Source organism: Sphaerodactylus townsendi, linkage group LG11, assembly GCF_021028975.2.
Source record: "Sphaerodactylus townsendi isolate TG3544 linkage group LG11, MPM_Stown_v2.3, whole genome shotgun sequence".
Classification (NCBI taxonomy): Eukaryota; Metazoa; Chordata; class Lepidosauria; order Squamata; family Sphaerodactylidae; genus Sphaerodactylus; species Sphaerodactylus townsendi.
The window spans coordinates 53,762,090-53,779,354 of NC_059435.1; the positions used below are offsets into that span (position 1 = coordinate 53,762,090).

The 17,265-nt window shown below is 44.0% G+C and overlaps 1 protein-coding gene across 1 annotated transcript in view; it reads right to left on the reverse strand.

The window, feature by feature from the left end:
* ITGA8 (integrin subunit alpha 8) overlaps positions 1–17,265 on the reverse strand; it is a 145,267-nt gene that overhangs the window by 82,407 nt on the left and 45,595 nt on the right. Inside the window, exons 14-15 of the mRNA XM_048511358.1 lie at positions 7,598–7,643; positions 4,468–4,575 (exon numbers count right to left, since the gene is read on the reverse strand). Of these exons, the coding sequence (XP_048367315.1) occupies positions 4,468–4,575; positions 7,598–7,643 (154 nt within the window). The remainder of the gene's footprint in view (positions 1–4,467; positions 4,576–7,597; positions 7,644–17,265) is intronic.

Here is a 17,265-nt window from a genome sequence, read left to right on the forward strand (position 1 = left end):
TTCATGTGTCTGCTAAAAGATCTGCACAATGGCCAACCAGACAGATGGGGACAGAGTTTATATAGCACTTCTATCAATGTGGATAAAAACATCAGATCAAAACAGATTTAAAATTTTTAAAACTCACACATATCTACAGAAAGATTTTGTTAGTTGAAACATTTTCTTGGGGTTTTCCCCTGCTTACTAAATTTTCCAGCCTTGCATTTTGTTATATTAATTGCATGTTATATTTTATGCAAATAATATTTCAGACTGAAAATATTTACAGATGTTGAAAGCTTTGGATCATCAGTAAATATTATTAATCCATGGCTGTGGGTTGAGACTTCAATTAATACCTACAATTTCCCCCAGGAACTACATTATACATTATCACCTGATAACTTCATATGATACCACCTGATAACTTCATATACCACATCTTGCATAGTATGCAACAGTTACACAATTTCCCCTTGCACAGAGTCCAGTTAGACAGCAGCTGTCAAGAAGGGGTCTTATGCCTTCCCTCCCACATCACTTTCCTGCCTTGAAACTGTCCATGGGAGAAATTATTTGGTCGGCTTCAGAAACTTACAAGTGGATGTGTGGGTTTCCCCAACAGGGCAAACAACTCCCAGAACTATTATCAGTTGGGAAAAGGGCACAATCTATAGAGGGAGGGTGAATTGGGCTGTGGAGCCGGCATGAAGATGTGCCAGAGCGTTTGACTACCCTGCTGGCATAAGTGGCATTTACGCTGGGGAGGAGGAAAAACTGGGACATGGGCAGGTGCTGTGGAGCTTGGCGGTGCCTGACCTGAAAAAGCCTGTACTCTGTAAAGCTGCACCAACCTTAAGGTGGATGCCAGCATGGCTGGGGGCAGGCTAGGGGTGTTCCTGGACACCAACTTTAGTTGGTATCTACCAGGTTTGGGAGTTGGGAATGTCCCCAGAGTAGCCCTTGGACTTACACATAGTCTTGGACTATGGAGGGCTTTCAGGCAGTTGAGAAGTTTCTGGCATTTGCTCCCTCCCTGCCTGGAAGCCCTCTGGAGATGGTGTGGCAGGGCAGCACCATCTCTGGTCGCCAAAGCCCTCAGGATTGGACTGTTCAGCTTCTTCTCCATGCATGCCACAGTGATCCAAATTAGGCACTATGCACCTAGAAATGGAAGACAATCCATTGCTGCTTCTGCACAGCCAGTTGAGCAGGGGTGCATTGGCACAGTTCATGCCGATGCATCCCCGGGGGCCATTCACATCTTCGTATGGCCTGTGCTGCTCCCGGATGCCTCCTACCTCCTGCCGCCTTCCATTGCTTTGTGGAGGCCAGGTGACATGCCCTCATGGCCAGAGCAATGCCTCTGGGGTCGGAGGCCAAGAAGCATGTCCCCTGGCCTCCACAAAGTGATGGAAGGTGACAGGAAGTATGAGGCATCTGGGAGCGGCACAGGAAATACGCCGGCTTCCACCCGGTGCCATTTGCTTGGCAATGGATGGAAGCCAGTGTTTTCTAAAAATCTCTCTCAGGAAGCGAGGTTCAAAAATGCCATTTTGGGGGGAGAGAGAGCCGCTGAATCGATTTGGCAGCGTGTTCTGTGCAAAGGCTCCCCCCTCCCAATGGCATTTTACTGGTCCGAAATTGGTGATTTCTGCCCGTGCAGAAACAGTCCATGTGTGACTGCAATATCAGGACACTGGGTGGGGAGCCTGTACCATACTTATGTCCTCTGAGCCTTTACATGTTGTACACAAATATAGCCTGGAAGGGTGGTGGCATCAGAGGCAGAGACATGAACATCAGGAAGGCAAGAAGGTAAATTCAGTTCTCACTCACCCTCCCTACTCTATGGACGTATATCTGATCCAGTCAACTGAGATCCTCGAAATAATGGTCATAGTGTTGAAATTTCTGTTCAGTTATATTGGAACAGGCTGAGATGCTAAAATTGATTGAAACTTTTAGGAATGTTAAACGTTTTTGTAGAGTATAATGGGAATTTGCAAAGAAAAAAAGGTAAAGCAAAAAAAACAATAACACCCAACCCGCCATCCACCCATTACTGTGTTTTTCATTTACCTTTTAGTATGCCAGTGTGAGCTTAAATTTGAATGAAGTATGATGGAACTTTTCTAAAAGCACAACAACAATGGTTTCCCACATGGTTAAAACAATATTTCCCTAATACTATATAGTAATCCAAATCTTTAGACTTCCTGAGCTTTTTCTACTTAAGATAATCTTTTTTCGTTCATTTTATTTTGAAATGTCAATCAACAGGCATTTTGCACAAGTTGCGCAGCTGGCTAAGAGATACAGAGATGTATCCCACGGGGCAGAGGAAATATTTGTCTGTTGGAGTTTCCCTAATAATTGTTTGCATATGTATAACACAAGGTTATAACAACTACAGAGAAAAATTACAGCATAGAAAACTAACAGCTGCTCTTCAATCATTTTGGGAGACTGAATTAAATTTTTTATAGCAGCAGCAAAATCTTCAGGGAAGCATATTTTACAATGTAATGGACAGAAATGTAACTAATCTATCTGCTGTGACACCTATATAACATATACACTTTTATGTATCTGTGAGAAAATTCACATTCAAGCAGTTCTTTTCCTTTGGGTCTGAATTTCGAGGAATAAAGCAGAAATTAGAATGATGACTTCAGTGCAGTGTTCATGATGGATCCATTGCTTGATCCTGGCCAGAATTCCTGGTGACTTCAATTGCAGTTTAATCCATTTTAGGTCTTTTACTGGACAAGGAAACTAGAAAGTGCTTTAGGCAGATGCTGCTGTATAGGTCAGTCCTTCATATGTACATTTATATATATCTTATCAGTGTTTGTTGACCACTGAAAATATTCAAATACTGGACTCTGCAGTTTCTAAGGGTCCCCCTGCACAGATTCACAACACAGTTCTACCCATATTGTTCACATCTGAGCCCAACTCCACATTACTTCAAATTTTACTTATTCAAAATAAATATTCCAAATTCTCATTCAGCTGATACATGTCAGCTTATAGTTGGAGAAAAAAGGATCCATACTGCATAATACTGATATACCTTAGGGACTGCCTCTCCCCATATTGCCCAGTTAGGACCCTCCACTCGCCGGAGGAGAACCTACTGGTAATCCCTGGCCTGAAGGATATCCGGCTGACCTCCACGAGGGCCTTATTCTGTCCTGGCCCCAACCTGGTGGAATAAGCTCCTGAGTGAGATCAGGGCCCTGTGGGATTTGAATCAATTCTGCACGGCCTGCAAGATGGAGATATTCTGCCAGGCTTTTTCAGGAGGTCAGTCGGGTTAATAGTTGTCATCGTTGGCCTCCTGTGGGCAATTGGGTTTTTAAGTCGCCATCTTTTATCCTCTGTATTGGGTTTTACTGTATTTTAGAGCTATTAATTATTGCTGTTTTAAATTGTATAAAGATCTCACCTACAGCATAAAGAAGCAACATAAAAGAGTCAGTATGAAACCAGTAACACCTATGTAGGTAAAGATAGTCTCCTCGGTAAGCAGCAGATCATTACTGACCCATACGGTGATGTCACATCACTTTAACTAGGAAGACTATGTTTATGGGGTGGCTTGCCATTGCCTTCCCCAGCCTACACTTTACCCACAGCAAGCTGGGTACTCATTTTATCAACCAGCATCAACCTTGAACCAGCTACCTTTATCTGACTTCTGTTGGGACTGAACTCAGGTTACGAGCCGAGCTTTGACTGCAGCAGTGCAGCTTACCACTCTGTCCAACAGGGCAAGAGTCATTATAGGTAGGCAGGCCACATAAAGTCTATATGTTAAATATACATTGTACAAATATGCATAATGCAAAACAACATTTGTTATCAAGGCTGTGGGATGCAGGTCCAATTCCAATTTGGACCCTGTGGGATGCGGGTCCAAAGAAAAACAACCTATTTTATTTCTGAAATGACATAAAGTGACTATATCGTGGTGATGGGCTTGCAGCTGGAATGGGCAGCTGGGCACCCCTGGACTTCAGTAAAGTGTTCATATTTCTCCTCTACTTGCTTGGACCCTGCTGAAGAAAGGATGATTGTTCAATAGCATGTGATGTATTGAACAGTGGTTATTCTGTGGACATTCAAAAACATATGGCAAGAATACAGTTCTACCAAGAAGTCTGATCAAAGAAAGAATAATAGGAAGGACCTTAAAACAAGAAAGCAAACACTCAGTGGAGCATTTTGTCCCAGCAATTATCAATTCCAATATAATTCTTATTCACTTCAATGGAAGAAGTACTTCTTTACACCAAACTATACACCTTTTCACAAGAGGCAGCGGAGACAAATGCAGCAACTCTGTGGTTTGGATCGCTTCTAAACATTTTAAAATGGAAATGCAGCTTCCCCAACCCCCCTGCTCCCAAAGTAGTCCAAAACAGCCCTGATATTTAAGTGGGACCCAACCCTATGTGCACAGTGCTATGCACTTACCAAGCCACTAATGTCATAGACCCAGGAAGTTGACATGTTTTATTTTCTGGATTTATGATCACTGGGGACAGCAAGAGCCGAGCATCTACAGTCACCACTGGTCTTGTTCTGCAAGAGGAGAAAAACAAGGTTAATAACACATAGTAACACAGGAACAGGTTGCTACAGAAGAACAGCTTTAGGTGTTAATGACATCTGGGAATACAGAAAGTGTGAATCACACTTTCTGTATTTAAATATCACAGGTGGACAAATGCGCTGTGTCCGCATCAGGAACACAAGCCTATTTTCTCAGAAAATATATGAGTCCAACTTTAGACGTTAGTGTCCCATTCACATTTCCTACAAACAATCCAATTTTGCATTATGGGTTGGGTTTGAAAAATCAACAGCACCGCTCTGCTTGTAACACAGATTTTCTTGCTGAGATTTAAGGAAGCACTGGAAAAGGTATGGAATGAGGCACAGAGATTCAACGTAGAAAGGGAAAAGTGTTGGGAATTGCTCACACCTCTGATGTGAATGGACATAGGTATCTTTTGGCTCACAGAGGCCCTTTCTGTATGGGCCAATAAACACAGGTTAAGGGTGGGATAAAACCCAGGTTGGGGGGGGGGAACTACACACGGATCCCGCTCCTAAAGCAAGTCTGCTCTGTGCCTCCCCCCCGTTTTTCAAGAATCGTATTATGTGTGATTCTTTTGTTTTAACATGCCTCGCAGCCACGGCTGAGCAAATGACTGTAGCTGTGAGGCGCATTAGGTGGCTGTGATCCAACAAGAGAGTTGCAATCCCTGACTCCCATTTGTGGCGCCACGCAGGGACAAAGGGCCGTTTCATGGCCCTGGGGGTCAGTCCTGCCTGCCTTCGAAGTCGCGCTTGGGCGAGGACGGGTTCGTGTAACCTGCCTTTCACCCGTGTTTATTGGCCTATGTGGAAAGGACCAGAAAGAAGAGTTTAGATCCACCCCGATATCTGTTAAGAGATATCAGCTAAGCAGATCTACAAACACAGATCCACTAATATGGGCAAGGGTATTATATTAGTTTATTATTACTGTCTTCATCATTGTCACCAAAATCTATACACCGCTTTCCAAGAAAGCCCACAGCCCAAATTCTAAATTTTAAACCACATAAACAGCCGAAGTAGAAAATCCAAGTAAGTCAAACACTAAAAATTCACAAAAATTCAAAGTTGTTTAAACTCTTTGGCCCTTTCCGCACGGGCCATATATGGCGCCCTGGGGATGGCAAAAACGCTGTCCCCAGGGAGCCGTTTGCACAGGGGGCGCAGCTGCTTTGCAGCTGCGCCGCCCGAGCAGCGCGAAGCCGCCGTTTTCCGACCTCGCTTCCCCAGCGAGGTTTATGGAAAATGGCGGCTTGGAGCCGCTGCTGTGCAAACGGCAGTGGCTCCAATGCACCTACCCTCCCCCCGTGTCCGGTCCACCTACCTGCTCTGTGGCCCTCCGGCGCGTCACCGAGGCCTGGGGACACGCCCCCTCTGCCATGCGGCTCCGGAGCGGTCGTGCAGGGCAGGGGGGGCGTGTCCCCTGGCCTCAGCGATGTGCCGGAGGGCCACAGAGCAGGTAGGTCGACCTGACGAAGGCGCAGCGCAGCGTTGTCGTCCCGGGAGGTTCTGGGACCGTTCATGCGAACGGTCCCAGAGGGGTTGGGTCAGCATCATGGACGCCGACCCAACCCTTACTGTGGCTGTGTGGAAGCGGCCTTTGTCTCTTCAGGGACAAAAATGGGAATGGCTGACATAGACCTGTGAAAAGCTAGGGATTCGGGCTAAGGCCAGTTTCTTTAGAAAACGATGTGACTCCTACAGTGAAGAGCTTATTTTGTTCTGCCCGCTCCCTTTTTTCTTTATAATTCAGGAGTTTTAGCAGTACCCCCCAACTGTCCTTCACAACATTGTGTTTTTTTCATTTTCAGGTCAAAGAAATATTTATTTTTAAAATTACAAAATGTATTTCCCTGAAAAGTTTGTCATCTAAGCCAATCTCTTACATTTCTTGTCACAAGCTGCTGTTCTTTTTATTACCTATAATAATAACCACTATAAGACCATCAATGTGCAAAGTGTTTACATGATATAAAACAAAAGACCCTTTTGAGATGACATATAAAAAAGGAGTAGAGAAGTGGAAGTGAGGAAAAAAAGAGGGAAGAATGAGCATTCAATCCACTTATGGCAGTCTCAGTAAGGGAATGAGAGGTTTCTTGCCAGCACAGGCTCACTATTGAGAACTGTAATATCCCTATGAAGTTGAGGTCAGTTTCATATTTATCCCCATAATGTACCAATTTCAGCAAACAAGTACACGCTACAGGTATTTGCTCTTGTTCCTCTAGAGGGGGAGAAAGAAAGATATTTTGTTTCAGTTTTGGCACATTCCATATTTGAGTTTTGAATATGATCTGGTAAGAGGGGAAGATGCAGTTCTTAAAACCACTCTATAATACAATGCAGATGATACATCTTCAGCCAAATCGTCCTGAAGTGCCCCCCCCCCCCAATTCTGTAATCAAAAAAGCAGCTGGAAATAGATACCACAACAGCAAGGTCGAAATGTACTTTGATAAATTTCAGTGTACTACTTGCAATTAACTGGATACCTTTAATTAAGAGCTCTACGAATAAAATCACACAGAAAAAGAAGACATGTTCATAGACCATTTCAGTTGCACAAATCTCATGCTAGGAATACATCATCTGCAGAACAGAACTGTGGTTCTGTAATTTTTCCAGGGAATGTGTCAGGTTGTCTCGCCCATAAATCAGTAGACAAAAAACTGCTACAAAAAGAAAATTTGGCTTTCACAAACAGTCTGCAACTGCAAATTAAGTGTTCATTTTCCAACACAGTTTTACATCATGTAATATAATCAATCTGAAATAATTAAGTAGATTTTCCATAATTTTTTTTGGTTAGGCTAAGAATTAAACTATAACCTTGAAATAAGGAATCTGTGAGAGAACGGTGGGCCACTGCGAGTAGCAGAGTGCTGGACTAGATGGACTCTGGTCTGATCCAAAAGGCTCTTTCTTATGTTCTAATGAATTTTTAAAAGCCAATTTACCTACACCCAGATAAAGACCAGTAAATAAATATGGTACATACCTGTAAACAACTACTTTTCCAGCTCCAAATGCGCCAACAATTAAGTCTGGAAAAAATTAGAAAGGGATACTCAAAACAGATAAGAAAGTGTAAACATTTATCAAGTATGAATTATTTGCAGAAAAAAAATGAAATTATGCACACATATGGAAATTTACAAACAATCAAGGAAAAGTTCATCCTAGTATTTATTTATTTCTTTTTGCCCTGCTCTTTTCTGACCTAAGCCGGGGTCAGGGAAGCTGAGACCATGAATAAATACAATTTAAAACTATAAATACCATATAAAATTCAATTAAAATATAATCACAAAAATTAAGACCAATAATAGCACCCTATTTGTGGTTCTATCAGTTGATGCCTTCAATTTCAGTTCTAGAAAGGCATGTAGATGCACAGTACAAAGATGTCAATGGGGAGGCATAAACATGGACAAAGAAAAGGATGAGGAAACGATGATAAGGGGGAAAGGGGAGAAAGGAAAGAGGAGAGAGAGTGGAGGAGAGGAGAGGAGAGGGGGATGTAAAACCCCAGCTGTCCTCAACCATAAGCCCAACAGAATTCAGTTATCTTCACCCTTCTGTACTCCTCCAAGCCAGCAAAGGATCATATTAAGTCTTTCCTTCAAACATACATTCTACATTATCTCCAATGCTCAAGGGATATCACTTTAAAATAGCTTCCATACCTTCCAGATTTCTTTAGTTTCCACATAATTAATTCAATTCATATCCATGATATACTCCTGAAAACCTTAGCTTCTGTCCATTAGTGACTATTATCTATGATGGCTAAATGGCATCTCCATGTTCAGATAAGGGGTGTTAATTTGGCAAAGCCAACCCCCCCCCCCCATTAAAAAATACTTTCTGGTATTTTTTTTAAAGGGGGATTTGATCCTGGAAAAAATTGGCAGTGATTCAAGGGAGCCGAAAAGCAGATCCTGAATAATGCTGATTTTTTTCCCAGCATTATTCAGGCTGCTTTGGCCCTGCTGCCACTTAAAAAAAAAACTTTTCCCTTCTCCCTCTCCCCATCACTTACCTGCTGGCTGGGTCTTAGAGGTGGCAGGCAGAGTGTAGCTGAACACTGAGCTCCACCAGGCCCTGGACTGAACTCTGCACTGTCACCAAAGTCCATGTGGCCCGGAGGCAGCTGTGGTTCAAAACTGAACACTGGGCCTGGATGGGCTGAGCCCAGTGTTGGGATTCAGTCTATTCGCCCCAGTTTGGTAGAACCAGTAGCTAATTTTTTGTCTAGTTCGGAGAACTGGTTGTAATTCCACCACTGAGTCCTTTTGGAACCAATTGTTAAATTATTTGAATCCCATTACTGGCTGAGCCCAACATTGAGCTCTATACCACTGTGGCTTGTGAAATGCATGAGGATTTTGAGGCAGTGGCAGCGCAGAGCTAAATGCTGGACTTGGTCTGGCTGACCCCAGCATTCAGCTCTGCGCCACCTTTAAACCCACATGGACTTCAGAGGCAGCTGGAATTTTTCAGGTTTGGGTTTAATGGAGCCAAAAAATCAATTTCACCCCCAAAAGTCAGTATGGCTTTTTTCAGTTTTTTTTAAAATTCCCAAGATTATTAATTATAAACTCAAAAAATACCAGAAAAAATGTTGCACATCCCTAGTTCAGGCACAAAATATATCTGCGTCAATTGCTGGAGGATATCAGTTTCTGAGACAGCTTTGAGCTCTATGACCTTACAACTGATCTTCTGGACATCTGGCTGGCCATTGCAGAAACAGGATGCAGGACTAGCTAGACTGTTGGTTTGATTCAGCTTATTATGGGCCCCACATAACCTTACTGTTTAAAACCTCTTAAATTTATATATCCATTTATTTATTTATTTATTTATTTATTTATTTATATTTATTTATTTATTTATTTATAATTAGTTTTATATACCGCCCCTCCCCCGAAGGGCTCTGGGCGGTGAACAACACAATAAAACAATAGTTACAATAAAAACCCCATTAAAACAACAATCAATAATATTATATTGACATCCAATCATAAAAACAGAACTTCATAGATCCACCCTGGAAAATAAAACACAGAAGCGGAGAACCCAGAATGTAAAGAAAAGGAGGGGGAAAGGGAGGGGCATCAGCGGCCGGCCCCTCCAAACGCCGGTGGAACAATTGGTCTTACAGGCCCTGCGGAACTCTCCAAGATCCGCGAGGGCCCGGATAGTTGGTGGTAACGTGTTCCACCAGGCAGGCCAGGGTTGTAAAAGCCCTGGCCCAGGTAGAGGCCAGCCGCATCATCGAGGGCCAGGGACCACTAGTAAATTGGCCTCTAACGAACGAGGCCGTAGGGACATATGGGGTAAGGCGGTCCCGAAGGTACGTAAGGTCCCAGGCCGCTGCGAAGGCCTTAAAGGTAAGCACCCATACCTTATGAATGATTCGAACTCAACTGGAAGCCAGTGCAGGCGGTGCAGCACAGGTTGGATATGTTCTCTAAAGGCACCACCTGTGAGAACACGCGCCGCCAGATGCTGGATCAGCTCTCAGGTTCAAGCAGACGAAGGGGAGGCCCGATAGAGCGATGCTACAATAGTCTAACCTAGAGGTGACCGCTGCATGGATCACAGTGGCCAGGTCTGCCTGGGAGAGGAAGGGGGCCAGCCGCCGGGCCTGGCGAAGATGGAAAAACGCAACCCGGGTTATATGGGCCACCTGGGTCTCCATTGAAAGAGACAAATCCAGGTGGACCCCCAGGCTGCGAACGGAGGAGGCCGGTGCCAATGAGGTCCCCTCCTACACCGGCGGCTGAAAATCCCCAACCCCCCTCCACGCCCCAGCCAAAGGATCTCCATCTTTGATGGATTCAGTTTTAACCTGCTCTTTTGCAAACCATCCAGCAACCGGGCTTACTCCAAACAGTGCTGTAGAGCTGCTGGGGCTGGCGATGACTGCCCCTCCATCAACAGAATGAGCTGAGTGTCATCAGCGCATTGGTGACAAATCAGCCCAAAGCTCCGCACCAACTGAGCAAGGGGTCGCGATGTAGATGTTAAACAACAGCGGGGACAACAGCGCTCCCTGAGGCACACCGCAATGAAGCGGCACTTCTGGGAGGCTTGATCCCCGCACCACACTTGCTGACTCGTCCCGGAGAAACGAGACAATCCACTGAAGGACAGTGCCCTCGCGACTCGAAGCGCCAGGCGGTGGGCCAAAAGGTCGTGATCGACCATATCAAACGCTGCGGTAAGATCCAATAATACCAGCAGCGCCGATCCGCCTCGGTCAAGTTGTATGCGGAGCGTGTCTGTGACAGCGCCGAGGACAGTCTTCGTCCCATGCCCAGCACGGAAGCCGGACTGGAAGGGATCAAAAGCCCGTGTGTCCTCCAGAAAGCCCTGAAGCTGCTCCAACACCACTCTCTCAATTACCTTCCCCAGAAACGAAAGATTCGAAACGGGTCGGTAATTGGCCAGATCTGCTGGATCTAACGATGGTCTTTTCAAGAGTGGGCGGACCACGGCCTCCTTCAACCCACCCGGAAAGACTCCTTGCTCAAGGGAGCCATTGATGATTTTCAACAGGTGGGGTCGTAGCTCCCCCTGGCAAGCTTTAATAAGCCAGGAGGGGCACGGATCCAGAGGACAGGTAGTAGGTCTAACAGCAGCCAGGACCCTGTCAACATGGGCTTCGGAGAGCAGGGAAAACTGGGTCAAACAAGGGCCAGAAGACAGCAAGGGAGCCTCTAGTTCGCTAATTGTAGTCAACGTGGCCAGAAGGTCTTGGCGGAGCGACGCGATTTTATCTGCAAAAAAGCTCATAAATGCCTCACAGCAGATTGCCAATTGAGAATTTGTAGAACCTCTAGATAATGAGGTCAAAGACTGAACCAAACGAAACAATTGAGCCGGGCGAGAGCTAGCAGATGCGAGAGAAGAGGAGAAGAAAGCTCTCTTCGCCTCCTTCGTCGCCATCTCATAGGCTTTCATAAACATCCTATAAGATGTTCGCAAGAGTCTGGCCATGAGATTTCTTCCACACTCGCTCTAGCCGTCTGAGCTCCCGTTTCATATGGCGTAGCTCCTCGGTATACCACGGAGCTAGCCGAGAACGGGGGCGCAGAGGACGCCGGGGGGCAACGACCTCGATGGCATCGGAAAGCCGGGCATTCCAGTCTTCCACTTGCTCATCGAGCGTGCCAGCGGGTTCAGGGTCCCGCAGAGCATTCAGGAAACCAAGTGGATCCATAAGTCTCCGCGGGCGGACATAAATCAGTCCGTCGCCTAGACAGGGGAGGCATGACAAGTCCATCCGGACCTTCAGGGCATAATGGTCGGACCATGGCACTCTATCAATAGAGGATACGACCATATTGATTCCCGACCCGAAGACCAGGTCCAGCGTGTGACCAGCCTCATGAGTGGGGCCGGAGTTTATTAAGGAGAGGCCCAGCGTCACCATGGATGACACTAGGTCCGCAGCCACCGTACATGAGGTGGTGTCGACATGGACGTTGAAGTCCCCCAAGACAATAAGTCTGGGGAACCTCAACGCCCAGTCGGCCACCACCTCCAGCAGCCGCAGCAGACCGTCCCCCGGTGCGCTAGGCGACCGGTACACCAAGAGGACGGCCAACCTCTCCAGAGCCAACCACTCTAGGCCGACACACTCCATGCCTGTAATCTCCGGGACCGGGATAGCCCTAAAGGGAATGGAATCACGGATGAACAGCGCCACGCCGCCCCCCCGGCCCCGTGTTCGTGACTGGTGGAGACACGCGAAACCTGGTGGTGAGACCTCGCGTAAAGCGACTGTCTCTCCTTCACACACCCAGGTTTCGGTGATGCAAGCCAGGTCCAGTCGCTGACTCCCTAGGAAATCGTGAAGCACTGCTGTTTTGTTGTTAATTTATATCAGGTATAAATCCAAGAGTGAACACATTTACCATCACTCAAACATTGCAGAAATTCCTTCATTTCCCTAGAACTTATTCCTAATTACCAGTTGGGCAGTTCAGTGCAAGCAGAATGGTAAATTTCCTGAAAGAAACTGTCATCAGTCCATGATATGGACACCAATTCACACCTGTATATAACTGTATACTGTTGCACAACATGAGGAGATTATAACCTCTAGTTTACAAGCAGGCTGCCCATCTAGAAATTGTGGAAAACTTAAAAAAAACCCACAGAATGAAGTGTTTGTAAACATTTTAAAAAGCAGAGTGTTTATCCATGCTAATCCATGCCATTGTGATCAAGACACAATTAGTTTTAAAAAATAAATAGATTGAAGTCAGTGAGATTGCTCGATTTTAACAGATTTGGATTATCACCCATTTTATCAAAAGGTTCATTGAGAGCAGCATACTCAGCTTTATTGTTAATTCCCATTTAGAGCCACTTAGGGTCCAATTTTAACTTCCAGAAAGTTTTATTTTTAGCTTTGAGATAGCTTTAACTTTCACAATGCCAAAGTTATGAGTGAAGTTTATAAATATTTTGTATTTGTGGAAGAAAATAACCACAATCAACTGTTTGAACTGTCTACCTTATCTTCTGAAGTCTGGCAGCCCTCTTTGCCTAAAATTACAAAAACACCTAATTGGTTGCAGTCATCTTCAAAAAGCCTACAGACTCGGTTTGCTAGCTGAAAGCAAAATGCTTGACAAAGTTTGCAGGGCTTTTTTTTTCAAACAACAGATAGTAATAAATAAATAGAACTAAAGGGACTGAATCCTTTCCAAATGAAGAAATCCTTTCCACCTGAAGAAAAACATTCATGAACCAGAAGACTGAATGATACCATTTAATGTACTAGACTTTTACTTTCCTAAAAAAGGATTTTAAAATCTCTGTAGCTTTGATTTAAGGAAAATGTTGTCTATAAATCATTACTAGTATATTGCTCCAAGAAACTCCAACAGTGCTTGCGGTTTAAGATTTCAAAAGTGAACTGAATGTATTTACATAAGCCTTCTAAAGGAAATAAGTCACCTGTTCTAGATACAGATAGCGAATACTGCCTGCTGATGCCCACACAGATATGACTGAAAGCTTACAAAGTAATAAAAATAACCATGGACAACTTTCCCACCTACGCAAACCCCACCCCAACAACCCAGGTCTAATACTCCTTCATCTACATTTAGCAGATGCAAGGGATACTTCTAATACTTTCTGTGACCTTGTTTTGTGGACCAGGGTCAATACACATGGCAATAGTGTGAAACCAATGTAGGTTGGATCCAGCAATCATGTATCAAAAGTGCAAGTAGCTACACATTTTCTCTGCATTCCCATCCACTCAGCAGTCCCTTCTGAAAGGTGGTTCCCGGAGCTGTTGGTACCTATATGCTGGGGGGAGGGGCTAATAAGAGGAGGGCAAAGGGAACAAGATAGCCCCTCATCAATCAACAGAGATGTGCTTGCAAAAGAGGTATGGAAGCAGATAATCAGAAAAGTCCTCTGTAACTTTGCAGTCTCATTCACTGACTCCTTGGTTGATTTAAATTATACTTACCAGTGATAGGAGACTATGAAGCGGGAGGTCTGACTATTGTGCAGGAACAAGGAAGCACACGTTTTACACAAATAGGTAATGATACCTTTCTTGCTAGGTTGCACAGAGAGCCCACAAGTCAGGACAGGAAGACAGTAAGCATCACCCAATTGCTCTGAATGTTTCCTGTCTTCTGGTATTGCGCTGAGATGCAGTACAGTCAGGGCAAGTGAAGAATCACCTGGTTGCTCGAGCACTTGAGAAACTGTTCTTGCCTTTCCCTACCAAACTACAGCACAGTGCTGGAAAATGGCTTTCACATTCCTGCACTGCTTAGACAGCTGGTTTATTATCCAGCCTATGGTTCTGGGCTGTCAATGTTGCAGCCCTTGTACAGGAAACAAAACTGGAGCAAAACACAAACATCGTAAAGAAATATGATTGCAGTTGATAACCACAGAATAAAATAAACATGAATTAAATGTTCATGTGGCGGATCTGGGGGCGGGAGAGGGGGGGCACCTTGCAACCCAATCCATTCAATTTTGTTCCACAACTTAATCTTAGTAATATTGGTTATCCAGGACCGCTAGCTCAAGCCAAACGACACTTTGGACAGTGTTTGTTTATTTATTATTATGGTTTTAACCCACCCTTCCTTCAAGGAGCTCAGGGCAGGACAATTTATTTTCCTCCCTCTTCTATTGGAATTTCTAAGCAACCCTGTCAGAAAGGTTAAGATAAGAGAGAATAAGTGGCCCAAAGTCAAGTAGGGAGCTTCTCTCATCTCAATCCAGCACTCTCCCCAGGCCACTAGACTGGTCTATCCATAATACTATGTCCTCTACCAATCCTACCTTCACTCCCCACACATCTCCAGGAAACATAGCAAATTGCAGTGTAGCTACATCCACTGTTTCATATAAATTCAAGGACTATCAAAGACACTGCCCCAAATATGGAAATATATCGTGAAAATATATAGCAGTTCTAAGTTTCTATAAATCAGATCAATAAGACATTTGCAAATAACTCAGTAATAAACTGTGTTCTCAACTGCTGGCCCCCATCCATTTATTTTCTCAACTGCAGCTCTTAGGAAAGCACTTCCATGCTTAATTTTCCTTCTCTATTCCTACTCTTCCTTGCTTATTTTAATTCTGAAGCATTCCATAAATGAAATAAATCACTCAGTCTAAAACTCTGTAGGTGCAGAACACAGATTTACAACTCTCCCCAAACTTTAAATCCTGCAAAATCCCTGCTACTAAGAAGCCTAAGGACTTTCTTCCTGCTGTAGATCTTGATGCACTTAGCAGATACAAATGCTGATGAACTGCATATTCAGAGCAGTAAAGATGGCGTTGGGATGTTTTTAGAAAGTTTTCCCCCTCCTTCAATTACTATATACTAATATAAGAAGAGCCAAACGAAATACTCTATCTAGTCAGATCAATACCCTATCTAGTCCAATATCCTGTCTCCTTCAAAGGTCAGCAAGATGTCCTAAAAGGGTGACAGGAAGATGACCAAGGTTAAAGCACAAGCACCCAGAGGTGTGCTGTCTCTAAAAAACTAGAAGGTACTATGCAACCACCATGGCTTAATAACCACTGATGGGCTTGTCCTTCACAAGTTTATTTAATCTTTCTTCAAAAGCTAGCTAAGTTTGTTGGCATCACCACATCCCATGGTAGTGCAGTCCACAAGTTCATTATATGTTGTGCCATTTTTTCTTAAAATAGCACTTTCCCCAAATTACAGCTCTTAGGGCATAGGTGTCAAACTCAAGCCCTCCAGGTGTTCATGGTCTATGATTCCCATCAACCCATGCCAGCAGGGCCAATTGGCCATGCTAGCAGTGGCTGCTGGAAATGGTAGTCCATGAACATCTGGAGGGCCTGAGTTTGACCCCTATGTCTTAGGGTTTTCAAGACAGGAGACATTCAAAGGTGTTTGCCATTGTCTACCTCTGGCTGTTTCTGCACTGCTGAAAAACAGCACCCTAGGGATGATAAAAACCCTGTCCCTGGGGCGCTGTTTGCAGAGCTGTACACACGTACACATATGTGTACATGGCTTATCTTTAAAAAAATGGCATATCTTTAAAAGGGGGCATTTATTGTTTAAATTCACAGCTGTAATAAAAAATCCAGTTCATCTTTGTGAGAGACATGAAAAAGAATGGCCTGGACTCCTGGAACAAGACTGAGGGATCATGCAACAGGAAGCACATATGGACCTCTCATTCTAGGTAATGACCATGGGTTGCACTGTGGCAAATGCCGGGGGGCAAGAAGAGTTAAAGGTATCCACTGAGCCCTTTGGAGATCCCCACTCCATTTCATAATCTAGCATAAAAATATATTTGAAAGGCACAGTGAACTGCCCTACTGAATTCTCTGCTGCTGCTTCCACATAGGACTTTTACATACAGAACTACTTTCCTCACATGTGCACTGAACAGTTCAGACAGGGCATGGGTGGGAGTGTCGACAGCCAAGAGTAACTGCATTAAATTATTCTTCAGAATTTAGTTGGCCATTTTCTTACAATTCTTCAAAGCATCAGTATGTACAATACAATGTACAAAAGCCAACACTGGATAGATTATTCATGGAGGCTTTTGTACCCATTGCGTTGAGTTTCTTATTTTAGAACTTCACTAGAAATCTGAAGCCTGAATTCTGCAAGGAAAATTCCCTTCCAACTGATGCTCAAGAAAACCCAACACTTAATGTGTATTGTAATCAGAATATGGACCTCGAACTTTGCTCCGGGATAATTTTCAAGGCAGACTTCGATGTTAAATTCTTAACTGTAAGAAAATAAATTCCCTCTTAAGTATGGGTGTATCTGTTAATTCTGACAAATATATCCACTTAGGTTCTCCAAATTCAATCTCAGAGTGAAAGATTGAGTTTCAAAACATTTTAAAACTTCTGTTCTCAGGCTACTTATTTTTTTGTTTGTATTGGCTTAAACAGGCCTGTTCAGAACTAACTGTAGGTATTTAAGTGGGACATATTGGCAGAATATTTTCTTTTCCAATATAATTATTATTTTAAATACTGTAAGACTGGAAGGGAATTTAAGGTAATCTCTGGCACAATTCCCTAACAAAAACTTCATTCCAGTGCTTAAAACCATCAAATGAAATATTAAGATTAAAAAGAAAAGTG